This window comes from Daldinia loculata (assembly GCF_022478755.1).
Source record: "Daldinia loculata strain CBS 113971 unplaced genomic scaffold F4817scaffold_94, whole genome shotgun sequence".
In the NCBI taxonomy this organism is placed as follows: domain Eukaryota; kingdom Fungi; phylum Ascomycota; class Sordariomycetes; order Xylariales; family Hypoxylaceae; genus Daldinia; species Daldinia loculata.
Genome location: NW_026054948.1, coordinates 27,651 through 54,863, shown reverse-complemented (window position 1 = coordinate 54,863; position 27,213 = coordinate 27,651). Strand labels below are relative to the sequence as shown.

The 27,213-nt window shown below is 45.7% G+C and overlaps 10 protein-coding genes across 10 annotated transcripts; 5 read left to right on the top strand and 5 right to left on the bottom strand.

Annotated features, from left to right (window-relative positions):
* The first annotated feature begins 322 nt into the window (after positions 1-322).
* On the top strand, positions 323-1,464 carry F4817DRAFT_307461 (glutathione S-transferase). Its single transcript, XM_049299869.1, has 2 exons — positions 323-1,002; positions 1,055-1,464. Exons 1-2 carry the CDS (start codon positions 555-557, stop codon positions 1,339-1,341), a joined length of 735 nt encoding a protein of 244 aa, XP_049153998.1. The 5' UTR covers positions 323-554; the 3' UTR covers positions 1,342-1,464.
* On the bottom strand, positions 1,460-3,309 carry F4817DRAFT_307457 (uncharacterized protein). The gene is made up of 7 exons (XM_049299868.1): positions 3,222-3,309; positions 2,970-3,158; positions 2,676-2,902; positions 2,483-2,622; positions 2,326-2,420; positions 2,154-2,267; positions 1,460-2,088 (listed from the first exon to the last, which is right to left on the bottom strand). Exons 2-7 carry the CDS (start codon positions 3,120-3,122, stop codon positions 1,588-1,590), a joined length of 1,230 nt encoding a protein of 409 aa, XP_049153997.1. The 5' UTR covers positions 3,123-3,158; positions 3,222-3,309; the 3' UTR covers positions 1,460-1,587.
* Positions 3,310-4,374: 1,065 nt separating this feature from the next.
* On the top strand, positions 4,375-5,904 carry F4817DRAFT_369588 (uncharacterized protein; the record flags this gene model as incomplete). Its single annotated transcript, XM_049307368.1, has 1 exon — positions 4,375-5,904. The coding sequence occupies one exon, from the start codon at positions 4,375-4,377 to the stop codon at positions 5,902-5,904; it is 1,530 nt and encodes a 509-aa protein (XP_049153996.1).
* An 888-nt stretch (positions 5,905-6,792) lies between these two features.
* Positions 6,793-9,204, top strand: F4817DRAFT_320979 (putative phenol 2-monooxygenase; the record flags this gene model as incomplete). Its single annotated transcript, XM_049301239.1, has 7 exons — positions 6,793-6,833; positions 6,888-6,914; positions 6,982-7,156; positions 7,209-7,220; positions 7,277-7,799; positions 7,880-8,115; positions 8,182-9,204. The coding sequence occupies 7 exons, from the start codon at positions 6,793-6,795 to the stop codon at positions 9,202-9,204; spliced, it is 2,037 nt and encodes a 678-aa protein (XP_049153995.1).
* Positions 9,205-9,406: 202 nt separating this feature from the next.
* F4817DRAFT_320978 (MFS general substrate transporter) lies at positions 9,407-10,976 on the bottom strand (the record flags this gene model as incomplete). The annotated part of the gene is made up of 2 exons (XM_049301238.1): positions 9,407-10,506; positions 10,574-10,976. 2 exons carry the CDS (start codon positions 10,974-10,976, stop codon positions 9,407-9,409), a joined length of 1,503 nt encoding a protein of 500 aa, XP_049153994.1.
* Positions 10,977-12,212: 1,236 nt separating this feature from the next.
* On the bottom strand, positions 12,213-14,453 carry F4817DRAFT_353402 (FAD/NAD(P)-binding domain-containing protein). Its single transcript, XM_049305368.1, has one exon. The coding sequence runs from the start codon at positions 13,811-13,813 to the stop codon at positions 12,407-12,409; it is 1,407 nt and encodes a 468-aa protein (XP_049153993.1). The 5' UTR covers positions 13,814-14,453; the 3' UTR covers positions 12,213-12,406.
* Positions 14,454-16,251: 1,798 nt separating this feature from the next.
* Positions 16,252-18,700, top strand: F4817DRAFT_320976 (fungal-specific transcription factor domain-containing protein; the record flags this gene model as incomplete). The annotated part of the gene is made up of 5 exons (XM_049301237.1): positions 16,252-16,394; positions 16,455-16,476; positions 16,558-16,612; positions 16,664-18,160; positions 18,216-18,700. The coding sequence occupies 5 exons, from the start codon at positions 16,252-16,254 to the stop codon at positions 18,698-18,700; spliced, it is 2,202 nt and encodes a 733-aa protein (XP_049153992.1).
* Positions 18,701-19,636: 936 nt separating this feature from the next.
* On the bottom strand, positions 19,637-21,174 carry F4817DRAFT_353398 (beta-lactamase-like protein). Its single transcript, XM_049305367.1, has one exon. It carries the CDS (start codon positions 21,005-21,007, stop codon positions 19,886-19,888), a length of 1,122 nt encoding a protein of 373 aa, XP_049153991.1. The 5' UTR covers positions 21,008-21,174; the 3' UTR covers positions 19,637-19,885.
* Positions 21,175-21,656: 482 nt separating this feature from the next.
* On the bottom strand, positions 21,657-23,744 carry F4817DRAFT_353396 (general substrate transporter). Its single transcript, XM_049305366.1, has 5 exons — positions 23,486-23,744; positions 23,194-23,430; positions 22,613-22,991; positions 22,040-22,551; positions 21,657-21,966 (listed from the first exon to the last, which is right to left on the bottom strand). Exons 1-5 carry the CDS (start codon positions 23,681-23,683, stop codon positions 21,718-21,720), a joined length of 1,575 nt encoding a protein of 524 aa, XP_049153990.1. The 5' UTR covers positions 23,684-23,744; the 3' UTR covers positions 21,657-21,717.
* A 953-nt stretch (positions 23,745-24,697) lies between these two features.
* Positions 24,698-26,547, top strand: F4817DRAFT_353395 (uncharacterized protein). Its single transcript, XM_049305365.1, has 2 exons — positions 24,698-25,934; positions 25,996-26,547. The coding sequence occupies exons 1-2, from the start codon at positions 24,945-24,947 to the stop codon at positions 26,326-26,328; spliced, it is 1,323 nt and encodes a 440-aa protein (XP_049153989.1). The 5' UTR covers positions 24,698-24,944; the 3' UTR covers positions 26,329-26,547.
* Positions 26,548-27,213: the final 666 nt, after the last annotated feature.

Below are 27,213 nucleotides of genomic sequence, written 5' to 3'. Positions count from 1 at the left end.
TGGTTGGGATGAACGAAAGTTAAATGCCACCATCATCTTCCAACTCCTCTACTTCCATGTCGAAGAATAGGGGGAAAGGTTCCATCCTTAAGGCACTTAGACGAAGGTGGTTCGTGCATATGCGCAACTTACACCTGTAAGCAATTCAACAGCTGTGTACAGGTGTTTAGAAAATACCTAAGATGTACTCTGTGATGTACATAAGCGACAACAATGGGTATACCCTGGCGTTGAAATAAACATTAAATATATTGGTGATCACTGATGACAAATAAAGAATATATATAGTCGTGTATTATTAATTAACCTTGATTAGGATATAGTTACTGATGTTTAATTCACAATATGGTCGCACTCTGTCGTCATGCCGTTGATTTCTCATCACCCCTCACTAATACCTTGGGTACATCACGTTGACCTACATATATCTACCTCTCAAGATACCTGTCTGTATTCTCTCCTCTCAGGAATACACCCTTTAAAAAAATCATATACTACCTGTCAACATCAGTGATATATATATATATCAATTTAATAATTCTATTATTTTGACCATGGCCGACAAGCTTTATATCTCCGAAACCCCTGAAGATGTTAAAAATGCCAAGGGCCTCCACCTGATCACGCAGAATACCCCAAACGGGCAAGCCGTACAAATCCTCCTAGAGGAACTTGCCGAGACATATGGCACATCATGGACGACTACACTGATTGATATCTCGACCAATGAGCAGAAGAAAGAATGGTTCCTACGATTGAACCCCAACGGTCGCATTCCGGTGTTGGTTGACAACAATCAGAGCCCCCCTTTCACTGTTCATGAGACGTCAGCTGAATTGTGGTATTTATTGCAATCCTCAGACAAGGACAATAAGTTCGGCTTCGCAGATGGCCTTGAGAGCAATGAAGCGCTGCAGTGGACTTTCTTCTGGCACGGATCCGGAGCCCCTTATCAAGGCCAGGTCAACCACTTCACACGGGTTGCTCCTGAGAAAATTGAATGTAAGTTTTCAAATTAGTATGAAAGCATCAGCAGAGAACTAACACGGCGAAGATGCCATCAACCGCTTCAGGAACGAGACACTGAGAGTTTATGAGGTGCTTGAGATCAGACTCTCCGGAAAGTACACCGGTGAGCCGAGGGAATACCTGGCCGGCAAAGGGAAAGGGAAATATTCCGTGGCAGACATTAAGACCTGGCCTTGGGTTAAAGGGTGGGAAAGGACCGGTTTCACCAAGCAGGAGATTGAGAAATTCCCGCATCTATTACAGTGGATTGACCGCATTGCCCAGCGCTCTGCCGTCCAGAAGGGAATTGGAGCCAAGTACATCAAGTCTTAAGTTATATCGGAACTTACTTCAAGTTGAACAGTAACTACATTATCATCCATTTTCCAAAATCTTAGACATAGTCTCAGATCATCTTCTCTAGTGCCTATGTCTCGGAACCGTGCTGATGATTAGCGCTATTTATGAACACATTTCAGGTGGCTGTCGCATTTAGCGGGGAAGTTCCTTCATAACTCCCTAAAGTACATTCAGGAGGGGAGGGGCAAAACTACCACTTTTTCTAAGGGTAAAGAGTAACTACCTGTTCAAGAAGCCTGGACCATTCATAGTACTTGAACTACGCCTAGACCCTTCTGTGACTGTATATTCTGTGGTAACCATGATCTGATGGCTTTCATCCGTCGCCGTCGCCGATCCCCCAGGTGTTCCACTTTCATCAAATGTAATCCCAATCGTTTGATGTTTCGGAAGATTTAAAGAACCTTCCTCGCGACTTATAGAGCCCCCTTGGCCTCTATCAACGATGATGTGCTCTTCAGAGTCCCATGCTGTGTCGTTCGGCTCAGAAAAGGAGAGATTCTGCCTTTGTCCTGTGGATGCGGCGCGACCTGGCATACTACTGAGCTTGTAACCCCTGGTGTCTCCTTGACTTGTGGCTCTTGATCTACTCGCACTAAGACCTTTTTCGATAAACCTTCTAAATATCGGGTACACCATGGGCATGTTCGTTAAGACGACCGAAACGAAAGATTCACGGACAGACCAGTAGCCTGACTGAGCAGGATCAATATCGCCGAGCTATTTAATCGAGATTTTCAGCGGCTAGCTTCAGCTTATCTAACACTAGTAGGATGAAGGCTTACTGTCAAGATAGAAACACATCTCAGAATACCAAATGCCATTTCAAGAAAACCACCGCTGAACATGATTAGAAGTATAAGCTTCTTTCTCCAGGGAAGATGTGACTTCCACACTACCTAATTAGTGAATTATGTTAGTTCGATTACAATATTAACTATAAGTTGATAGACATACAGGTAATGGTATAGCCATCAGATAGAAATCAGTGAGTGTATTCATAATCATGACAAATATAGTTTGGACAGTTGAAATTGCAGGCATGCAGTTATCTAATGACTTCTTGTTAACATTCTTCAATAGAAACTGTGTACAGGCCGCCCCTGATACTCACTTCCTGGAGAAGGATTGATTTGCCATTGATGGTGGAAAGGAATGCATTTTAAAAAGGCAACGAGTAGGCAAGAGGTATAAGTTACACCAATGATGATGATGCCAGAGCGTATCAGCCGGTGCATGTTGTTAACTCCCTCTCTATTAAGATAGTTAGTATCGGATTATTTCTAGAGTTATCTTCGTTGGCGTACGTTAGACGCGCGTAATATACCAACCAACATGCCTTTAATAGCCAGAGGAGCGTCGTATAGAGTATAAGACCAGCAACATGAGTCTTTGAACCATTCACTCGTAGATACCACTCATTTGACTGCGGGTCAAGGGCTGCACGCTGCTCGTCAGTCATCGCATTATTGGCAAGGCCTTTCCAGCGAGCCACAACAAGATATGCCATGAGCGATTCTGCTGTATGGGCTACCTAAGAACGACATGTCAGTGATGGAACTTGATTAACCCTAATTGCGACTATGAGTAAGGTAACTTACAATAGCCAGAAACATGATGGCATCATCCCAGGCTAGACTACGCCATCCTAAGATCGAAAATCTGCTGTAGTAGCGAAGGATGACAACAAGGTAGGCGGTTCCTTGTAATCCCCAAACCTCTCGGATGAAAGCTTGTTCAGTCTCGCTCGGCATGATAATTTTTCTATAAAACTAGAGTCTCAATGACATCTTGAGGTAGAGTAATCGTTAGTTCGAGAATAACTGATCAAATTTCCTGGGGATGCCGCTCACTTAACTATAGCAACTTATTGCTTAGGGGTTGTTTCCAAGGACACTATGTACTGCATTGCAAGGAAGTGAATGTTTTCTCATAGCTCAAAAGAAATCTAGAACAGGCAGCAGAGATGTCAATTTCAACGGCAAGCTTCATCAGCTGGAAAGTAAAGCTGTTTGATGATCTCGATTTCGGCCGCTGATACTTGTTTGGTGGTCACTTTTCCCCTGCTAGCGGTTGCGATCAATCATAAAGTTTCCCCATGTCAATATCGTGAAACAGCCACTGCAGAAATATGACAAGGAAAGGAAAAGGAGAAATAGCAAAACTAAACGGTATATATTTTCTTCATGGAAATCTGTAGTATTTCCTCTGTTAGAAAGTTCATATATGTATGTCTTATTAATATAAGAGATATAATTCCATTGGACCCAGCTGCGGGGTATTGGCATAAATTCACCGCGTTTCTGGTGTAGGACGAGCATAATAGGAATCTAATGTAATTTTTATAAGGTTAAGGTTACGATCATCTTTCTTTGCAGAATCCATCTCATGGTGGCGTCGCCATGGCTAGGTACCTACTACATTTTCTTCGCAAAGATTCTGTGGCTTGTAAAGTGACACCGTATAAGGGGGGCGAGGATAAACTGGCGCCTTCAAAACGACCCTTGAGGACTAGCTAGGGTATGAGGCTGTCCTACCAATCCGGTGAACATTTGAATAAAGTACTTAAACTTGGATGTAATATCATGCCAAATACCATATTTTCGACGATCCCTAAGATAGGTCAGAATATGTTTATAGCCCCGGTAAAATTACCGCGCTCTCAAAACCTAGACAATGACGCGCTACCTAGAGGTGCAAGTCTGACTTTTGTTTTATCTTCACTAAATCAATTCTTTATTTTAACCTTTTTCTTTGTACTGAACTTGTATAACCTTTTTTGTATTTTTTATCTGTCATTAATGGTATATATTTGTCAACTTTCCCTAATCAAATCCACTTAACACTAAACCTACCGGCCGTCTTGACATCATTTTACGAGTCACCTTCTTACAGTATACAATACCAAGTTGTTAGAAAGCTAGTTTCTTTACGAGCAGTCATATTCATCCCTAAAATCTGTGATATATTTATTCTATCCCCTGTTTATCTTTCGACTTGAGCGCCATGGGCCCCCAAACCGTACGACAAGAGCAACTGCCGCTTAGCAATTCTCCCCCATCCAATTCAGAGCCAGGGGAAATACTTCCCTGTAAACATGATGATACGCGGTTTCCCCGTCTCAAGCGCCCATTGTATAATAACTGCACACAGCATAAAGGCCACTTCCAATCTAAAAAGCGGTCACGTAGCAATTCACCTGATGCCAGTTTACTTCGTATGAAAAACTACAAATCACATTCCGCGCCAAAGTCCCCCCCTATAGGGGTTGTCAGGAGAAGGTCGGGAGAACCGTCCCAAATAATTCCTAGCACGTCTTCACTACAAGTATCCCCGGTCGAGAATATCGACACTCGACCACCTACTGTCGAGGAATTCATTTCCCGAAGAAATCCCAAGATAGCCGCCTGGCTTGATATTGACGATCCGAGACCACCAACTCTAGTAAAATCTTATCCGACATACGCGACCTCAGACTCCATCACAATGGACGGTACTCAGACTACATCCGTTAAACGCAAGGGATATGATTTAATGAATGAAAGATTTCGGTCCCATACTCTCGGTCTTAATTCGATCGAGATACAAGAAAACTACACTAAGGTTCCAGAGTGGGTTCAGAGGCAGCTGAACGAGATACATGCTTGCCCAATAGATGATATTCCCAGCAATATACACGGGATACATAGAAGATATTCGAATGTTGCCATGGAAGGAACATACGAGGCTGAGTATGTCGAGGAACTTATTAAGGCTTTCGACCTCATGCGTGAAAACTGGATTGAGGTTAGAAAGACGAAAGCTTCGCGGGATCACAATAACCCCCCGGGCCTTACGGCTTCTAATGATGGCAAAGAAATTCGAGAACGTAAAGAACTTGAACAATTCGGGACATTGGAACATGCCGTTTCCGCAGATATAGAAGATCTCGAGGCCTCTCTACCCACGAGTCTGCTTAAGTATAACATTAGGGTTCCATTTCTTTCCGAAAATTGCTCCTTACAGAAATGGAGAAGGCCATTGATGATCCCGGTGCCCGATATACTTTTCGGGTATAAATCTTCACGCATACCTGAGATGTCTGATCTGGACGAAAGAGCATCGGATGTATATTCTTGCCAATGTTTCTGGCCTAATAATACTAACCTTTGTTTTCCATACATGGTCCTAGAAATAAAAGGCCACAGGGACTCCATAATCGAAGCCGAGAACCAAGCGATTATTAGTGGCCGGATATCCTTAGATACTACTTGGCCAATACTCGGAAACCAAGATATGGTTTTTCTTATTAGCACAACTCCATACCTTGCTCACATTTCCGTCATGTGGAGAGATATAAGCCAGGCTACGCAACAGCCATATTATAAAGTCAAGTTCCTCACCGGTTTTGCTTTAATGAAACTCGAAGAATTTAAAGGGTTTCGAACATTATTATATCGTATACAATATTGGGCGGAAACGAATAAGCTACAGCAAATTCAACAAGGATTGCGAAAATGGAAAGATGAGCGGCAGAAACTAACACAACGTACATAATCGAAACTAGGTTAATACCTACCTTATGTATTAACTTTGTTTTTATTTTCAAGATATAATTGTCAGGTACCTAGGTACCTAAGGTTAATGGTTTACGAAATAATTGTCAGATTAGTCAGCCATGTCAGGTGACCTGAGCCCCTCTGTTTTCTCGTAATTAGTAATAATTAGTAATTATTCCGTAGTGCATCGCTGGTTCTCACCATCTCACCATCTCACCATCTCAACTCAATCAATCAGATCGTCAGCAATTTTCATTAATATTGCCGCCTTCAACATCCCAATAAGTACCTAACGTATCGGCTGTGTGACAAATATATCTTGCGTGGCGCAAGCGGGCGCAGTCCGCTTTCAAGAATTGGTCTGAGGTTACCTGAGATAATGTCTTTTATGGCATTAGTGACTACCAATGATACCTCTCTAATGCTTGGGTTACATTAAACATTGGGGGGTGCTGTATTACATATGTATTACATACCTAACCTACCTAGGTAGGTAGACCGATCGCCTTCCATTGCCGTGTCGTGTGCCCGCGCCCGCATCCGGGTTAAGATCACGTAGCGTGAGGAGCAGCTACGTATGTTCAGCTCTGAGCGACACGTCGTAAATCGACGCTATGAGAATACATGTCTACTCTCAGTTTTCAGATCAATATTCTGTGAATCATGGCTGAAGATTGCCACTCGGTGAGATTGACATGAGTAGGTACCTACCTAACACAGTGGATTCTGTCGTGTCGGGAATCCTTTACCGCAACCCCATTTCCTTCTTAAAGCCCGCGCGGCATATGTTGCGCTCTAATTTTCCCAATTATCGCAGTTCGCAGTTTCTTGCCGCCCTCCTAGAAACATCATAATCCGAAGTGTTAACACAAACTACTTGGTAAAGATGGCTGATAGTGGACATATGCCCGAGTCGAATGTCGATGTGTACGCCAATATATATATCTACTTTTAGAGTGCCTATATTAACTTGCTTGCTAGGCTTATTATCGGCGCCGGACCAGCAGGGTGAGTTACGCGAAACTTCAATCGAGTAATTCTTTTTCATCTTAGACTTACAGTCGTGGTAACTTAGGTTGATGGCCGCTTGCTGGATGGCACACTGCGGCGTGTCAACTCGTATCATTGATAAAAGGGGCACCAAGATCTTCTGCGGACAAGCAGATGGGCTTCAATGTCGTAGTCTTGAGATATTCGACAGTCTCGGCTTCGCAGATAGGGCATGGAAAGAAGCGAACCATATGATTGAGGTAATATTCCTAGCGTAGTGGATGGATTCTCTGCTAACTTTACGTGGGATAGATATGTATGTGGGTAAGTGTTATCAGCTCTCCCCAAGGGTGCGCGGTGATGTCTAATACTATGCCTAGAATCCTGGGCCCGAAGGCGTGATACGCCGTTCCGATCGTATTCCAGATACAATTGTGGGACTTTCTAGATTCCAGCAGATTACCTTACATCAGGGACGCATTGAACGCTTTTTCCTAGACAATATTAAGAAGTACTCCAAGGACACGATCAGAGTAGAGCGTGGGGTTGTTCCCGAGTCTCTGGAGATCGATGAGCTGAAAGTCAAGGACCAGTCTTCCTACCCAGTTACTGTAAAATTGCGCCACCTCACCGACGAAGAGGCCACGCCTGAACAGCAGATCAGCGGAAGCAAGATCTCAGACGGTCTCTTCCGGAGTAATCTAATGCACGAGGACGATGAGGACGATTTAATTCGGAAGAGCAAGTCACGAGCGGGAACAGGCGAAGTAGTCCATGCGAAGTACGTCATCGGATGTGACGGTGCACGCAGCTGGACTCGCCGTACCTTGGGGTTTGAGTTACAGGGCGAGGCAACGGATTTTATCTGGGGTGTCCTCGACATTATACCCATTACTGATTTTCGTAAGTGCTCAACACAAATTCTACCCCCTACTAGACCTAAGCTACGCGCCTTAACACACTTCTTAACACACTTGACTTAGCTGATATCCGAATGCGATGTGCTATTCATTCGGCTGAGAATGGTAGCTTGATGGTAATCCCTCGCGAAAATAAATTCGTCCGACTTTATATCCAGTTGAAGGAGGTTACTCCGGACGCTTCCGGCCGCGCAGACAGGTCCAAGATCACTCCCGATTCCATTTTGAATGCCGCCAGAAAGATTCTTAGCCCCTATAAAATCGACTATGAATACTGCGACTGGTGGACTGCGTATCAGGTACGGCTAACACCCTCCTACGTACAACTTAATATCGCGCCGGATACACGTATTAATGCTCTGTAGATCGGACAAAGAGTTGGCACACAATTTGACGCTCATGAGCGCGTCTTTCTTGCCGGAGATGCCGTGCACACGCATTCCCCAAAAGCCGGCCAGGGTATGAATGTTTCTATGCACGACACTTACAATCTTGGCTGGAAAGTAGCCCTTGTCGCTAAAGGTATCGCAAAGCCGAGCATTTTAAGCACCTACCAAACTGAGCGGCGCGCCATAGCTCGTGACCTCATTGACTTTGATCATCGCTTTAGCAGGCTATTCTCCGGGAGACCAGCTAAGGATGTCATGGATGCCGAAGGTGTTAGTATGGATGAGTTCAAAGATACCTTTCTGAAAGGTAACCTATTCGCATCCGGCCTGATTGTCAATTATGGGCCTAGTAACCTTGTCATGAAGGCCGTGGATGAGCCAGAAAAGGGTGAGCTAAGCGGTTCGACCCCCACAAGCATCTCGGCCGATACCTTCGCGAAGAAGCAGGCTCTGGCTACCGGCCTCCCTGTTGGGATGCGCTTCAATAGCTTCAAGGTAGTTAACCAGTCCGATGCCCGACCTTGGCACTTTCAGGAGAAGCTCAAGTCAGATGGTCGATTCCGCGTGGTCCTTTTTGCAGGAAATATTTTGAATCCCCTACAGAAGAACCGCGTGGAACAGTTCTGCGAGGCTCTCGGTGCGCCAAATAGCTTTTTCCGTACTTTCAACCCTACCAGCCCACCACTGGACATGGTAATCGAAGTGTTGACAATCCACTCTGCTAAGAGAACTGAAACAGACTTGATAAGAGATTTCCCCGAGATTCTTCATCCTTTCAATCCGCATACCGGGTGGGATTATGATAAAGTGTTTGTGGACGACGCAAGCTACCATGAGGGCGTTGGGGACGCTTATATGAAGTACGGAGTCGACAAGGAGCGAGGATGCGTTGTGGTGGCGAGGCCCGACCAGTACGTCGGCTGGGTCGGTGATCTTGAGGACTTCGATGACCTGCAGAGATATTTTGAGGGATGTCTCGTACTTAGTGCTCATGCATGATTGTTGAGATCTTTACATATTGATATATCGCATATCGTAGACACGGATTGGCCTAAACATCTATGAATATGGGTGCGTGGGGAAACAAGCGTTCATTACTTAGGTACATATATCGTAACTTACCTTGCTAAATTACTCTGATATTAGTTACTTAGATCAATTTTACCTAGCTCGGTAGCTAATCAATTTCCTTGATATGTATTCAATACACAAAGTTGAAATGTAGCTCGTCGTAGTTCTGGCGCTGGTCGTCCGTCATCTGTTCTCGAGTTTCATCCCGCCTCCTATTGCTATGTATCAACAGTGCAAACGCGGCACATGTTAGCACGAAACCTAATACCGTGAAGGCGAGCCCTGTGGAAAAACCGGTGGGATACCGCGGGCTCTCAGTAGTGATAAAGACATTTGAGCTGATGAAATTGGCACAGTTGCCAAACCCGGACATCCAGGCCATACCGACGGCAAGATACTTGCGGCCGCGCAAGTTGGCACTCAGCCATCCCATTAAGATAGACATCTGCGGGAAAGTTCCCGCCGCCATGAAGAAAAGCGCGAGATATCGCACCCCGGCTTCTGGAACATAAGCTACCATGATACTCCATCCGATAGCCTGTGAGCAAATACAAATAAGAAGGAAAGGCACACGTATATCAAGACGCGAGGTAAGCCAGGTAATAACAAAAGTAGAGACGATACCAGTTGCCCATACAGGCATCGTCATAAGTTGTGCGGTAGTTGCCATCCAGCCGAACTCGGTGAGAATTGTCGGCGAGAAAGAAGCTATCGAGGATGCCGTTACGTCGGTGCAGAAAAAACATAGTGTTAGAATATGGATTCTCCAATCAACAAGGACCTTCCAGATAGGAACACTGTCCACAGCTGAGCCCTTAGCTTCAGCGCCGCGAGATTCCTTGAGAAGATATACGAGATGATCGCGCTCCTGAGTTGATAAAAACCAAGATTGCGCATCCTGAGGGAAATTGGGACATAGCCAGACAACGATAACGGAGATGAAGCATGTCATTAGCCCTTCGACGATAAATATCCACCGCCAGCCCTCATAACCTCCGACGCCGTCGAGATTCCGAAGGGCGTAAGCCAGGAGTCCCGAGAAGAACGGCCCAGCGAGAGCGAAATTGAAAAACCAGGCAAAGCGCACAGCTGCCTCGCGTCTTGTGTAGTACATCGATATCATAAGTGTCGCACCGGCCGGAAGAGCGGACTCGAAGACACCTAGCAGAAAACGGACTGTGAGCAGCCCACCATAGCTTCTGGCTAGACCCTGACACACGCCGAGGACGCCTACATGTCTGTTAACATCAAGGGTAACGAGAAGCCGAACCTAAGCATAAAGCGAGTGGTAGCTGACCTAAGAGGAACACCTGTCCACCAAGGAAGATACCAGGGCGTATCTTGTTCAGATTTAGAATCAAGTTCGCTGGGACCTCGGCCAGTACGAAAGGAATATAGAAGATCCACAGTGCTGTATTGTATCCATCGGATGGCATATTCAGGGCCATTTCCAACCCGTTCGGCTGTCCTATACCCAGACTTCGCGCATTTGCGATATTCGTCCGATCCAAGAACATCAGCATATATAGGATTCCCATAATTGGTATGATTAATACATCCCGCTTCCACCGAACCGCACGGTCCAGTTTGCGTACTTCTTCCGTGGTGAGGATACCGGCCTCCCTGTCTGTCGAACTGTCTCTCTTTTCCTCTAGCTTCTGGTCCTTCCGCGGGACAGACGCGAAAGTTGCGGCCATCATCGTGATCTAATGATGGGGCCACGATCCGAAGGATGAAGCCGAGTAGAACCACGGCCTAGTAGCCTTATAATTTTGATAGAGATTAAGGTATTGGAATGAGGCATGAACAGAGAAGAATAGAGGTGGGTAAAATTGCCATATTTCTATTATGTGTATAAGTAAAGACGGATACCAGCCTCGATGCGAAATGTAACCATCCGCGCGACACATATATTAATTAAGTACGTGTAACTTACGTGCAGGACGACTCGTCCGAGCGTGCTCGGCATTTAATATATGCCTAATACAGCACTTCTACCCGACGAGGTTATACGGTAAGTATTGATTAATCACTGATCGACCTTGTAAATGCTTCAAGCTATTCCTTCATCTCTTACGCGTTCAGATCTGATAGAAATGTTTCAATTGGTTATCTTTGGCTGTTCGAATGAAGTTATTTCGTAGGACCTACCTAGAGGATCATACATAGGGCGCGGCATCCCAGCAGTCATCAATGACATCCCGGTACTGTGCTGCGGCCCTGGTTATTACTGAGTTCCTTTTTGAAAAAGCCAAGGTTCTAGATCAGTTCGACAATAGAAAGTCCATACATTCTCCGGTATCTCCGGCCGAGAATTGATACACTGCGCATCCTGGGAAGCAGGCTTTAGCTCATCTAGTTAGTCAGGAACCATACATGAATGACAATAGTCTGAAGCTTTCACATAAGAACCATAAGAACCATAATGAGTTGATGGATATCATACCCAATATAAAGATTAGAAATATCTCGCGCTTATAAACTTGGAAGAGTTTATAAACAAACCGAGCCGCATTTCCTATAGATAGTATACTTATAACCTCTTACAATTACCATCCGTTGTTGCTATGTATTTTCTTGCTCGGTGAGCAGCAAGTCAACAGTCAGTGGGCAGCGCGTCTTGGTGTAATCAACGATCTCCCTACGCTCGGCTTATACTTACCATTCCCAGATAATACTAAAATTACAGGATACCTAGCTTAGTCAAAGACGTGAAGTTACTTGAGCGATCCGTGCCGCGCTTTTGCATCCGAGCCAGCTATCGAAACCAATGGGTCGGGGATCGACTATGTAGATGGCACTTTATCGGCCGGTAGGGGCCGAGTGTTCAATATCTACCTGCACTGAGTTCGTCAAAGTCATCATAATGTAAGAGTACTACACTATGCACATTATTTGAGCAGATCATATCTTTCTCTACAGTTATAATATAACTTACTTCGTAGGTAACTATCTTAAAACAGGTGGACGCCCGCATCCCCCGAATTAAGAATATGGTGGTTTGTTGCTGGGTTAGGTACCTATAAATCTAACGTGCCACTTGCTCACTGTGCCGCTACGCACACGCGGGCATACATAGATGCGGCACAGCATGATCTGTAAGGTAGTTTGATATCTGATAGATCCATACCTAAGACAATAGCTGCGTACACTGAATGGTGTTGGAGGCGCCTAAACCCGCACGCCTCATAATAGACACGCTCTTAGCTGGGTCACCATTCTGTAATATGCCTGGTCGTCCCCGTACTAACCTGTGGAAGTCATATTCGGCCTTTTTGATATCTGCTTCAAGATCATGCTGCCAAATCCAATGCAACCTCTGGTTCGCATTTTCAACAATCTTATGCATATCATCTTCGATCGTTGGAGCCTGCCATGTGTAAATCTGTCCGGCTTCGGCACTCGTTTGGACGACTTTCTGCGCCCTTGGCCGTCTAATCGCGTCATATATCTGAAACGCGGCCTCAATCTCATCGGAAGTCTTAACCAGAGCAAGTAGATGAGAGAGGACGGCAGCATCCTCTAATCCCTGACCGGCTCCAGCAGCCTGGTGAGGACTGCAAGCATGCGCAACATCACCTAGTAAGCACACCCGTCCTTTGTAGAATGTGGATGTCTGGGGATGATGCCATGTCGGCCACCTCAGAGGTCTAGCGTAGTCTAGGAGTTTTGGTAGTCTATGGTCGAACCCCTCTAGATCTTCCAGCATCTCCTCCTTCGTACAAGGTACCGCGTTATCCCCAAAAGTCCAAGGGCAAGGCTTTGAAACGAAGAATACAAAATTCGCTTCTCTGCCCTGTGAAATAGGATAGACGACCACGGCTTTCCTCTTAGCCATGAAAAATTTCGCATCACCGGCGTGGTTTCCCAAGATTTTCTTTGCCTCTTGCATTGGTATGATGCCTCTATAGATATACATACCACAGAACGTCGGTTGGACTTCTTCGGGCGCAATGCCACCCAAAACGGTTCGGCGAGTAATCCCTTTCACTCCGTCGCAACCCACAACTGCGTCGACTGCTTCTACTGTGCCATCCTGAAATCTTATCAAGACTTTACTGTCTACTTGCTCAACTGAGTATGCTCGCTTCCCGAACTTGACGATCCCTTCAGGGATAAAGCTTTCCATGATATGTAACAAGTCTCGGCGGTGGGCACTACTCCGCGTAAAGTAAGGAGCGCCGATGAGACCTCGGGTCCACCCCCGCTTTTCACCGAAGCCTTCTTCGGCGTACAACGCATCAAAGATGCTATGCTCGAACTCCGGCTTCTCGTTTTGCGTCTTCACCTTTTCATATCTCTCTCGGAACCTCGGATCAATCACATCCATGGCATTCAAGGAGTTCGGCCCCAAGCCAATGCCAGCGCCTACCGTTGAGAAACGATCTGCAGCTTCGTAAATGGTAACTGGAACATTGCGCTTTATCAGTCCAATAGCAAGGGCTAAACCACCTATACCAGCGCCAAGGATAGCAATAGTAGGAGAAGTCGGGTTTAGCAATTCCATCATCGAATCTGTTATCATATCTCTTCGCATCCTAGAATTCGGTCTGGTGGGAACGTTGAGGTAAAGATGATAGAAAATGTAATTTTCCTAGAGCATACTAGAAATCATAATCGCTATATAAGGAGGGGCTGACAAGTCGTCAATGACTCTGTATCCTAATCGATACTAGTAAACAAGTTTATTAATTAATTAACTGCGTTTCCTTGCGAATGAGGTTACAGTATCGCGATCTTCTTTCATTTTTCGGATTGCAGGGTGTTGTGGTCTTCCCAATGAGATGGCATTTCGTAGTAGAACGCTTTCGGACTCGGGGGGAGCTCGGCTTCGACAACAGACCATCTTTCCCAACTCGAGGAACCAGGTTTTACACCAAAAAGAAACGTAGATCCGTCCCTTCTCTCTAGCTTCATACCGTAAAGGGAAGAAAAAGCATCATGAAGTTACAGCAGATAATATTTATCACATCCGATTTACACGGCAACTTTGGAGCACATCCATGACCTACAGACGAACCTAACGGGGTGTATTGCGCCAAAATACGCCTTGCGGCAGTGTCATATGTGGGGTACCAACATGTATATAAAGCTAGATCCTCCCTCCTGTAACTTAGCCATTACAACATCAACATCGAATACATACAATATTGTGATAGGCAGTTTTAGGCCACCCGCTGGCCCACTAACGGGAGTCAAGTTCCGATAGATACAGCCCTGTAAAGCCGTACGGGGGTAATTAATAAACATCCTAGAATGTCGAAGAGCCAGTAAAAAGCTGCGACAAGCGACAAGCGAGAAGTAGAGGAATGTAATAAGAACACGCGTATATTGCTCTGTTATCATACAGATCCTAGCATAAGACAGTGGATATTTCGTCTTGCCTATCTCCTTATAAAGGTCAATGACAGGTCAGTGGCTTAAGCCTTAGACGGATGCTTGGCTCATTATTACGAAAGACTGTTGCATATACATAAAGACTAATGCCATGCATCCATCGTGATCATGTCGCACATAAAATAGACGTCCAATACCTATGTGCTATATCATGCAAGTTGCTTGCGGGGAAACCTACAACGTAGCCGGAATTATGACACCCGTCCCCGGATTTAAACGAGATGAGTAAAGCTCGGGCTTTGGATTTGTTAAACACGCATCTTTCTCTACCTCTTAACTAGTCCAAGCTTGGATAAGTGCTAAAGAGAGGAATAGAATGGCATCACTTGTAAGCACTTAGTCATTAACGGTTGATGTTTATAGCTCAAGAATCTTAAGGTGATATTACAAGTCATCATTCTCACCTTAGTGATATTACTACTTCTTCTGACCAGTAAATACGCTGCCAATATCAATAGCTTTACAAGCAGTTCAGGCAGATTGCATTAGCAAAGGTACAATACCTCGTGTAAAGTAAAGTAGGGCTTCTAGGATTTTGGATTCGGATTGGCATACATTGAAAGCAGCTTAGTTTTTTAGTCAGTCGAATATTCCGCCAGCTATGTACAGGGGGAACTACCTATCGAGTCCGGGGTCCAGTATTTTGTGCACGGCTCATCATCATTGAGTAGCACTGATCTCTATCTGCCCACTTACAACTCAATATTCCCCAACGCTCTATTCACGAACTCTCATTCAGCCCTACTCTCTTTCTCTCATATCTTTAAAAATCGACATCACAACAATACAGTTATTTTAACAATTTGCTTAATAGATTGATGGTGTCGCTTCAGGTGACAACTAATAAGTCCCATAGTCATAGACATATCATGAAGGGAATGATACGACTAGTCTCCGAAATAACGGACAACCATTCCTCCCCCGTCATCGATTAACAATTACTGGAACATCTAATTTTTTTTCACTTGCCGAGGTCAGATTCATTGTAGAGAGATTATTCTATTCGAATCCAGACATCCAGACCGTAGTAGTCACTCGTTCGTGTTTACCCCTGTGGGATTCAGCAATTCATGTCTACAGTAAGTAGTTCTGCAGTAACTTTCCTGACAAGAGTTATATGCGCCACTTCTGTCATCCTTAGCCACTAGCTCTTGCTGACTACCAGGTCTAGCTCTAAGGGGAATTCGGAGCTATCGGAACGGACGAGAAATTATATTTCCAGGTGTGTAGGTGTTGGGGTGGCCACGGTCTCAAGCTATAATATGCTTACGTTCCTCGTAGGCACACATATCCGCTTCCATTTGCCTCGTTCCAGAACCCGTCCAAGGCCTGATAGGAATATTAAAACTCGCATACCGATCGAGTTAAACTCGGAATTCTATTAGGCCGGTCTTATTGTGGCTGTACACCCCTGGCTAGACAACTGAGCGTAGGTACATGTCTGTCACCGGGCTTCTACTTCGCGTCCATACAGCCCGCTTGTTTACGACACTATCATAACTGGTTGCTCTTAGGAAAGCTTTGCCGAAATCCCTGTATATCTTACTCGACATTACTTTTTTTTGCCAACGGTAGCAAATGTCTCAGATCGACCCCAGTGGGTCTTCTCCGGACACAAACGGCACTGGCCAAGGGATATCGCTAACCGCTCCGGCTTCGGGCAAGCCGGCGGCGCAGCGTAAACCTACCAAGCGTGAGCGTGTTGCCCTAGCTTGCCAAAGGTGAGTTAGATCAGGGACACCTCTAATATACCATCAATCGCTGATTACCTCATTCTAAAGATGTAAAACAAGGAAGCAAAAGGTAAGAATAAGCCACAATAACTCGCAGTATCATTTCGTCCCATTCTATGAATAAGCCTCGTCTAACACTTTCTCGTCATAGTGTGATGGTCAGCGGCCGGCTTGTGCCTCATGTGCCCGATTATCATTAAAATGCGGTATGTTGCTACCTCATATGTACGCTCACCTGCAATCTAATTCATCGTCAGTGTACATTGTCCCACTTGTTCCAGCAGCGGGCGAGAAGAAGATTTACATCAGGGCCCTTGAGAATCGTATCGCTGAGCTTGAGGCATATCTCACGTCGATTGGCCACCGTGATGTCGAAAATGGCCATCTAGGACGCTTGGGGCTCTCAACATCGTCATCTCAAAATGCCACAGTAACACCAGTTAATCAACATAACCAGGCGCCGGCACCAGTGCTTGAACAAGTCCCACGGGATGATGAGGACGATTCCAATGATATCTTACTCGCTGTTAGGGACTTATCGCTTTCCGCGTCTGGTCACTATATTGGGGCATCTTCAAACATCACCATAGGGCGGGTGCTCAGTTCGTTTGTACATAGCCAGAAATCTTCGATCTCGGCTTCTCATGAAGGATCAATAATCCAAATCGAAGATAACCCAGCACCAAAATCCATTTACTCAACAACTGCGGGCGATATCATTGGCGTTCCTTTTCTAAGTCCTCAGGTTGCAGCGAGACTTCTTCATGGTTACTTCCGCCATATAGCTACAAGATACCCTGTGCTACATTCAACTCAGGTGGTGGAGCTTCATAATAACAGGGATAATCTCACAGATGAATACGAGCAAGCTATTCTACATCTTGTATATGCGGTTAGTGGGAGATGGCTAGAGTCAGCTGGTGAAATGGGCCATTTTTTCAGTGACCACCATTATGACCTTGCTTTTGAAGAGTTGGAACCCATGCTTCGTCTTCGCGACTCTCGGACTATTAATTACTTATTACTCATGGCGTTGTATTGCACAAGAGCTCCTCGAGATCCGGGAGCCTGGACATATGTGGGAGCTGCTGTTAGATTGTGTATAGAACTAGGATTGCATCGACGACAACGAAGGCAACAGCCCAGCGTCGAGGGTGAAATGGATAAGCGCCGATTTTGGACGGCATATTTTCTTGATCGGGATATTTCCATCGCTGTTGGACGTCCACCTAGTATATCGGACCGCGATATCGATGCGGAATTACCCCTTGACATTAACGAGGACATCATTAACGATGAAGTTATCCGTCAAGCTGCGACGCGTGTTAGCAATATTCCTGCCAACCCCCCTAATACGCTAACATCTTTCATCCATCGGACAAGACTCAAACAAATCGAGTCGGAAATCCAACATGACATCTACAGAGTTGATCGACCAAGCGATGTCTCCGATGATACTATAAATGCGTTCCTCGATAGGCTAAATGCATGGAAATCCGCCATCCCTTTCGACACGACGCACTACGTGCACCGGCAAGAAAACGCATACGAAGGCGCTGAGTTATATACGCTTCACTATTACCGTTGCGTTCGGTTCTTATTATATCCCCAGCTAGCTAAAAACCCGGTGAACGTGCTCTACTTAAAGACGTGCGCCGATGCTTGCATAGGGATCATCACAGATTATCGACGGTTGCATCACGCCTTTCCAATAGGCTTCTCGGCTTTGTCGATACAATCCGTCTTCTTAGCAGGTGAGCATAATTCACCCATCGGCCATACGCAAGCGAGCATACTGACATGCAACAGGCCTAACCTTGATCTATTGCGCATGGCTGGCTCCTTCAGACTTTATAAGTGTCGAGGGCTCATTGACCGACTGTCAGATTCTTTTGTATATCGTCACAGAACGTTACCCATCCGCCAGAAAATACCGGGACGTGTTCGAGCGCATTAAATCAGCGATAATGGGTATCATTGCTCAGGGTAAGCACGAGCCGCGGAATCCCGTCCATATAGATCCAAACGTCCAGAAACGATTCGCGAACTTTGAAGGCCAATGGGCCCCTGGAATGGGTGCGGACTTCTCTTATATGGTCAATACTATGACAGGCAATGTAGCGACGGAGCCTCCATTTAACTTAGGACTGGATCCAGCGACGGTAGCATTAGCCGGGCAATCCGAACAGCCTACATCAGATTTGGGTCAGTATGGGGCCGTCTGGCCTGATATGCAGCAGACGATGTCTCATGAACTTGGTGATATGAACGGACTCGGTGGGATCTATCAATAAACATGCGTTAGTATTCACTGCCACGCTATGAAGGTAAACTATTAGGAGATATAAGTGTACCATATACCATCATGTTATCGTTTATGTTATTCTATACCAAAGGGCTATGACCTATATCATACAGGAAAGAATGGAGTCTCCATAATTCAAGGGGAAGAAAGATAATGTCTTAAATCCTACATTGGGTACCATTCGCGTTGGAGGTTCTCGAGACACTTATATGCTCGCCTAGTCCGCAACGTGTAGACTCCATAGGCATCCGATACCCGGCTACGGATTACCTATTCTGTGCACGAATTACTATGCTCCACTAAGTGATCTCAAGTGTGAGCATAAGCATCCTACAAGGTGAACACGACCGGCTGGACAGGCTATCGACCCAGTCAAACTACCAACCGTGCCGGACTACTTTACTGTCAGCATCGGATTGAGCCTCCCGATGATGATACCCTACGCCAGAACCACGCCAGATAATGAACGGCATACCACACACCATCCCTACCATATTTCAGACTTCATTAAAATTACGACGAGACCAATTAAAATACCAATTCCAGTCTAGTCCCTATCTAGTATGCCGAAAAGCTTACGTCTTTGATACATCTGCCTCCCGAGGATTCTATTTCGATATGTCTAGAAATTGAGATAAATAGCCGATATATTTCATGTTGACGCCTCACCACGCAAGTGTGGGGTGGGAATGGAGGGGCGACCTTTCAGACATCGACGCCTCTCACGTATCTCACCTTCTATGAGAGATGAGTAACTTGTAGTTTAATTTATATTTTAATAATTGTTATTCAAGATCTAACTGTTTAGATGAAGTATGACTATTTCATCGCTTAGGTACACTTGGCATTTAAACGAGATATATTATACGAATGACGTTTAGGTTACTTTTACAATCCTTCCGTTATGCAACGGCATAGGCATGTAATCGCAATAGTCTTACGTATATAAATTTCCGCATTACAAATCGTGTATTTAGTGTGGCTGCGTGAGTGCCTGAGTAGACCGGTGACTCAGATCCCGAACGGTTTCTACTTTATAAAGGGGTAAGCTTATCTCCTCCATGTCTGTAAAATCTGTGCAAACGGGTAGTTCAGTCAATAAAGCTACTTTTATTTATGTATTAATACCTTAGAACCTTCGTATGATCCCCTATAATATATTGACGAATCCTCCCTATTCATTCTTAGGAAGCGGAGTATAATCTCCAGTACTCTCTATCTTACCCTCATGTCCCACGGCTTTAGCGAAGTCCGCCAGGAATAACCATCTGGACTTCTTTACCCAGTCCTTCTCCAAGAAATTGTTAGCAGGCTTCGGGAAGAAGTCTATCACGCCAAGCAGAAACTGGTCGTGAGCCGGGACGAAAAAGATGTCCTCGTGCGCATCGAACTCTTGTAGCCCCTTGATCGTCTCTGTCGCCAATGACGCATCTTCGTGGAATGAACCCTCTGCTGGGAGGTAGAACGGCTCATCTTTACCTTCACGAAGAACTTTGTGGAATAGTTCGCCGGGACATGGTGCTGCAGTCACGGGACTGAACGGGTGTGGCGAGATGGAATCCGGCAAGGGGTGCCAGTGGCTGGGTCGCAGCTCGCCGTCGTGATGCACTCCGTCTCCACCCATTAGGATGAAGCTATCCGGGTTGCTGGTCACGCGTGCGAAGCCACAAATGTGGCCGATGCAATGTCCTGGAGTATCGAGGAAGTAGAATGAACCATCGCCAAAATAGTCGATGGCCGAGAACTTCCCAACCTTTATATTCGAGTTGGAAAAGTCGAGCTCTTTCACCTCGCGGCCCGCATAGTCGGACTCGAGGAGATACGGGGAGTTTGGGTCAGCCGGGTATCCTGGGAAGACAGCTTTCTTGGTTCCGGGACCGACGATCAGCGTAGTGCTTGGCTCGAACGTGGACGGGTTTCCCGTGTGGTCGAAGTGCGAATGGGACCAAATTACAGCTTCGATACTTTTAGTATCGACTCCTTGCTCATCAAGTATTTCGCGGACGTGCTTCGGTACTGTTACGGTAACCCCCATAGTCTCGAAATTTTCTCGTGTTGCCGCTGGCAGATTTTCAAGGTCCTTCCTAATACCGAGGTCGAACACGAGGGTCCGTTTCGAAACTGGATGCTGAATCAAGAAGGCATAACAAGGCCCCGCGAGATATTCATGGCCTTCGATTTTGGGCCCGAAGAAGAAGGAAGGGCTGAGACCGCGGATTGTACCACTAGTATTCAAGATGGAGACATTGACGGTAGATGTCGAAGCGGGTATGTTGAGATCAGGAACCTTTGCCATTGTTGCTATATTATTCGTATATCATTAATGGCTTTGCTCTGTTCTACTACTGAAACGAACTTGAGAATATTTTTAATGATTTACTTGATTCTAATATTAACAATAATTTGGAGTAGTACCGAGGTAGGTCTCTATATGGCCTTTATTTCGCTCACCCAATATTAATCATCTGTCATTTGTAAGCTACCTACTTCGACTAATTATTAAGCGGTTAAGGCAAAAGGAGATATCACAACGAAAGACTCTCATTTGTCAGCGCGGAACAATTATACGGTATTGAAGGCCGACTTGAATTAATGTAGGCATACCTAGGTACCTACCTCTACTCCAGATACTTCCCCTAATCTGGATTTACCAAGACTCCATTGTAACACAAACTCGCCCACATGAAAAGGTGACATCATTTTTTGGAGACGTTCATATGTAATATGGTTAGTATTAGTGCACGTGCACATCAGGGGTGTTTCTCTTTCGGGGGAAATCGGGGGGAGCCCGCAAAAGAGGGGAAAGGTTTACCGTCTATAAAACATTTCGGAGTATAGGCTATAAATGCCGGAATAAGACTATCTTTGTCTAGTCAGGCAGAGTCACGCTTCAAATTAATGCACATAAATAAGAAGTAGGCAGCTGTATAAATATTTTCATAACCTATTTGTATAAGATATCTTTGCCGTATTTAAAATAATTCACCATACCATATCATACTGTAATTAAGGCTCGTCGACATGCTCCGTAATAGCCAACTTCTTTTCTGATCCCGGAACACGAGTTTCCAATTCCTTCAAAGCTTCGGCTACTATAGTAGTCTTAAAGGCCTTGAAGTTTCGAACAGACACCCGGTTAGCAAATAGTTCGTCAATTTCTTCCAGTGTTCTCCCTTTCGTCTCCGGAACGCAAATGTAAAAGAACACCAAGCAGCATAGATTTGAACCAGCCCATATGTAAGCATATTTAGCACCCTGATGATTTATGTTAGTCACGTAGTCCCTATACGGTAGGAGAGTGGAAACCATAGTTGTAAAAACTACTTACCCAGTTAAGATCCTCTGGGTTGATAAAATATGGTGAACAAAATCCCGTGAGCCATGCTAGGAAGTAACCCAAACCGATAGCCGATCCAACAGACCAAGATCTTAACCTAGTGCTCACTATCTCCGTAGCCGTAGGGTATGTTGCGTCTCCGACAAAAGCATTATAAGAGAATTGATACAGTGCCGTAAACGCAATGACGCAGTTTCGAGCGGAAAGTGTTCCATAGGCAACGGTTGCGGAGACCGCCATTCCCAACATTGCAAGCCCCTGGGCCACAGCGCCTGTCATCAAAATAGTTCGTCTACCCATGACGTGGCGCATCAGGTACATGCCGAAGTTAACACCAATGAAACCCAGGCAGGTATTCATGACTGAATACTTGAAGGCGTCGTCTACTGATAACCCGGCAACAATCATAAAATAAGTTGAGTAGCTGATGATAAACCATGAACCGGCTCCTGTCTGCGTAGCAATGATGCCGTAGCAGAGAAGTGTGCGTCTTAGCTCGGTTCCTGTAGTTTCATCGATTAGTGTCTCTTACGTACTGACAGAAGAAGTAATACGAATGCCTACCTTTAAACATGTCTAGTGGCCCAATCGTTCTAGCTGCATGTTTTTCCTCTTCAATACCTTTTACCATCTCAACCCATTCGAGTTCGAACGCTTCCGGAGACAGTGAATCCCCTCTCAGCGTCTTCAACGACTCTCTAGCTGCCTCCATATTTCCTTTGTACAATAGATATCGAGGGGATTCAGGTACGAGGAAGAGGCCTAAGGCTAGGAACGTCGGTACGATGAAGAGAGTTCCAAGTGGTATTTGGTAAGATGCTTTATCCAAACGGCTCTTCGTAGCGTTCGTTACAGCTGCCCCTATTATGCTGCCAATATTGACCCATTCTGAGAAGAGTGCCACCATGACAGCCCGAAGGTGGGCCGGAGCTGCTTCAGCAGTCTGTTAAATGTCAATATACTACAAAAAGCGAATATGAAGATATCCAAAATGATCTAATGTAGAGAATAGAACCGAAAACCGATATGGAACGTTGAAAGTATTAACACATACTACAAATATGTTAGTCGTCTCGAGAAAAGGGGGGTGAACCGCTACATAAAAGAAATTCGACACTTCTCTTGATGAAACACTTGTACATACCGTAAATATTTGAGAAAGTGACCAGAAACCCGTTAGCTAGTCCGAGAATAAGTCGGCCGATATAAACTGCTACTTTATCTGCGGTTGAGATCTGGATAATGCATGCGATCGCATTCAAAACGCACGCAAGCCACAGCGCAACCTTTCGACCGAAGAAATGGGCGAACGCTCCAGATACAAGTGAGGATACAAAAGCACCTAACGTTAAGAGTGACCCAATGAGCCTTTGGAAGGTTCCCTGTATATCTTAGTTATTATGATGAAAACTACGAGATTCTAAGTAGGTGGCTTGCCTCAATTGCGTATCCGGCTGGTTGGCTCGGATCCTTATATCCAAATACTTCTAAGAAGCCTGGCATCGCCTGCAGAGATCCAATTGCTGCCGAGTCTAGCCCGTACTGCATGTTTGCTATGGCCACGATAGCACATACAGCTAAACATTTTCGATTCGCCCAGAGGGATGTCTCGGCTATCTTCACGACGGCCGTCATGATTCTACTGACTCTGAGCAAGAGACGAAAGACAAATGTAGACCTATAGCACCCCAAATTGAGAAAGGGGAGTAGGTAAGAGAAAAGCTATGCTGCCACCTTGCATTTTAATAACCCGGTACAGTTACTATCCAGGGTCCGAGAGCTACCCCAACTTTTCAATAATAGCTATATACCCCGTGTGGAGGTGAAGCACTACCGCGGCGGAAAACGACACGATCTTCGAATTTTCCCTGTTATTTATCAAGCGCTTACATATTAGTTCTCCCCGCACTTCGGTACTTAACTTCAGGTCGTCGACAGCCCTTCTAGATCAGTTAGTGTCGTTCCTGGCTATAATGCCGTACCAATGGTTCCTCTGACCTCGAGAGGGCTTACCGACGCGGCTTTCGATAGCTCTAAATAGAACTATTCCATTCATGATATCAGCTTGCCGATTGGAGACATCTCTAAATTCTAAGAAACCAACGTAGATACAATAGAGAGAGATTAGTACACGGAGAGGTGGCGACCTCACCCTTGGATTAGCGAGGGCTAGTAAGAAATCCATTCATATGCTTTTTACTTTTATCAAATACTCACCGCCTAGTTTACTTAAAATCCTAGAGCAATGGGTAATTCAGTGCATAAAGGAGTCAGAGCTTGCTGTCGCTTGATAAAGGGGTTGCGATTTGACGTGCTAGTATTCTATACGAATCACTAATCGTACAGTATGGATATTTACTTACATGAAAGACTTGACCTAGTCAAGACCATCTTCATTCATGTAGTATGTCATTCTAGAGAAACGAAATATCATGGTGACATGAAGTTCTGTTCCTGTCGTTGCAAGGAGAGATACGGACTTTGAGGTACGTACCTGTTGGTACACTTGATACCTATGCAGGTGTTACGGTTAATTACATTTATTAGCCTTTAAATCCGTTGCTACACCATAAAAGCAACATTACGTAATGAAACGATTAGATGCATTCCCATTTCGGCCCCACCACATTGTCGACACCTTGCAATTGACATGGGCCCAAAAACGAAATAATAATAAAAAATCCCACCAAATAACATTTACCACAAGTCAGCAAACTTCAGTTTCGCGTATCACGAACGACGTAATTGATGCGCCAAACCACGTACTGCGGCAAGCCGTAACCATCCGGCATCTAACGAGTAGTTAATTGGTAAAAATAATTTACATTCGACTTGACCGATCGACCTCTTTTAGGCCTACCCGGAGCCACTCTCCGGCCAGAATTTATATGCGACGATGAGGTTCTCCATCCTTTCCGTGGGCCTCTTGGCCCTCCTCACCCCGTTGACTGCAGCGTGGACGAAAGAAGACCGCGAGATCTTCCGCCTGCGCGACGAGATCTCCCAGTACGAGGGCGCCAACGTCACCTTTTACGACTTTCTTGGTGTCTCACCGCGCGCTACCCAAGACGAGATCAACAAGGCTTACCGCAAGAAGTCTCGCGCCCTACATCCGGACAAAGTCAAGCAACAGCTATCGGCCGAACGTGCTAAGCAGGCTAAGTCAAAGGGCAAGGGGAAGAAGCCCGGCGTCCATGTCGCGAAACAGCCTACACAGTCCGAAATCAAGGCCGCTGTGAAAGCCGCCGGCGACCGTCAAGCCCGTCTATCTATCATTGCCAACATTCTCCGAGGTTCTGGTCGTGCCCGTTATGATCATTTCATGTCTAACGGGTTCCCCGTATGGAAGGGCACTGAATACTACTACAGCCGTTACCGGCCGGGACTAGGCACCGTGCTATTCGGGTGTCTCCTCGTAGGCGGCGGTGGCTTCCACTACATAGCCCTATACATGAGTTGGAAACGGCAACGTGAATTTGTCGAGCGGTATATCAACTTCGCGAGGCAGGCCGCTTGGGGTGACAACCTTGAAATCCCAGGTGTCGACACACCCGCCACTGCTACTCCGCCTCCTCAAGCACCCCCGGCAGACGACGACCAGCAACCCCCGATGGCAATGAACCGCAAGCAGCGGCGGTTACAGGAGCGGGACCAACGCAAGGAATCGACCAAGGGAGGAAGACGCCAGCTACGCGGTAGGGGACGCCCCGGGCAGCAGGCGAGTGGAAGCGCAACACCAATACCGCAAACTCAAGGAACCGGCCCAACGGGCGCTAAGAAGCGTGTCGTGGCTGAGAATGGTAAAATCCTAGTTGTCGACTCTCTAGGCGACGTGTACCTCGAGCAAGAGGACGCAGACGGCAATGTGGAGGAATTCCTTCTTGACGTAAGTCTAATCCATTCATCCTTCCCATATACCCGATAACTAACCCGTATATATATAACAGCTCAACGAATTCCCCCAGCCTACAGTCAAGGATACCGCACTCGTTAAGCTTCCTATCTGGGCCTACTCAGCCACTCTAGGCCGAGTCTTCGGTTCCCGTAAGCCCACCGACGACCTAGACGACCAAGTTGACGAGGATGACGAGAGGCAAGGCGCCGATGATCTCGTAGACGACTCCTCATCCGACCAGCCGCAGCGAACACCCTCCACGGATTCGGCCGAAGACTTCGAGCTCCTAGGGACTAGCGTCGAGGACCTACCCGATAAGCCGAAGGTCACGGGTAGCCAAGCGCAGCAGAGCAACAAGGCCAAGAAGAGGAACAAGAAACGCTAGAAACGGGACTTGGGAAGCCGTGGCGGACCGGGAGAAGGGGTTGAGGAGTCTTGGATGCTTTTACGAGTATGACAGGGTGGGCGTATATATAAACGTGTCCTCCCGACACTATGGTGTATGTAGCAACCCGTGTAGCGGATCATAAAAGTGAATGTATTCAATTCAGAAAACATGCGCTCGAGATTTTCCAGTCCGGTGATAGGCGGCGACAGCTCAAAGTTTATAACATTTAGGAGTTGCTTATTTAGGCATAACTAATAATCATATCTTGAACAACTTAGGAAATATATCATCAGGTTAAGTTGGCACTAATTCGGCATCGATTTAGACCATTCTTACAATATAGTTGACAGAGACTCTACCTCGACACGATATCTACTAATCAATCTAGAACAATATGAGAATAGGGATAAAAGTAGTTCATTTCCATTCAAACTATCTATATTGAGGCTTTACATCGGATGGTATGAAATAGTAATCGACCAAAAAAGCCAAGCAAAGAAATAGGGGCTAGCGGGTCATTGCGCCTACCGAGGTTCGAGTGCCCCGAGAGCACAATGAGAAAGAAAGGGGATCTACCAGGGCAAGAAGAAAGACAGCTTATAGATATACATGTGTGCTATAGATTTGGGGCGGGATACACACATACCTCGAGTTGTAAGTTGAACTTTCCGAGTGACTCTGGAAGTCAAGAATGGTTAGCCATACACTATGCAAATAAGGGGACAGGAAAGAGAGATATAAAGGCTATGAAAGGGGAGATATCCTCAACTCCGTCCCTTGACATGAATTGAAATATGTGCAGTCCAATCTGGATATTCTCGCCCGTGTGCAATTCTCTCAGTCCATAATATCCCCTTTGCCTTCCACGTACGATATCCACTG

Coding starts and splice junctions, on each gene's coding strand:
- F4817DRAFT_307461 (XM_049299869.1), top strand. CDS start 555: ATGGCCGACAAGCTTTATATCTCCGAAACCCCTGAAGATGTTAAAAAT. Junction 1,003..1,054: donor TGCTCCTGAGAAAATTGAAT/GTAAGTTTTCAA, acceptor AACACGGCGAAG/ATGCCATCAACCGCTTCAGG.
- F4817DRAFT_307457 (XM_049299868.1), bottom strand. CDS start 3,122: ATGCCGAGCGAGACTGAACAAGCTTTCATCCGAGAGGTTTGGGGATTA. Junction 2,623..2,675: donor GTATATTACGCGCGTCTAAC/GTACGCCAACGA, acceptor CTATCTTAATAG/AGAGGGAGTTAACAACATGC. Junction 2,421..2,482: donor AATCAATCCTTCTCCAGGAA/GTGAGTATCAGG, acceptor AGAAGTCATTAG/ATAACTGCATGCCTGCAATT.
- F4817DRAFT_353402 (XM_049305368.1), bottom strand. CDS start 13,813: ATGCGAAGAGATATGATAACAGATTCGATGATGGAATTGCTAAACCCG.
- F4817DRAFT_353398 (XM_049305367.1), bottom strand. CDS start 21,007: ATGGCAAAGGTTCCTGATCTCAACATACCCGCTTCGACATCTACCGTC.
- F4817DRAFT_353396 (XM_049305366.1), bottom strand. CDS start 23,683: ATGACGGCCGTCGTGAAGATAGCCGAGACATCCCTCTGGGCGAATCGA. Junction 22,992..23,193: donor TCACTTTCTCAAATATTTAC/GGTATGTACAAG, acceptor GACATTTAACAG/ACTGCTGAAGCAGCTCCGGC. Junction 21,967..22,039: donor ACCCAGAGGATCTTAACTGG/GTAAGTAGTTTT, acceptor ATAAATCATCAG/GGTGCTAAATATGCTTACAT.
- F4817DRAFT_353395 (XM_049305365.1), top strand. CDS start 24,945: ATGAGGTTCTCCATCCTTTCCGTGGGCCTCTTGGCCCTCCTCACCCCG. Junction 25,935..25,995: donor TGGAGGAATTCCTTCTTGAC/GTAAGTCTAATC, acceptor TATATATAACAG/CTCAACGAATTCCCCCAGCC.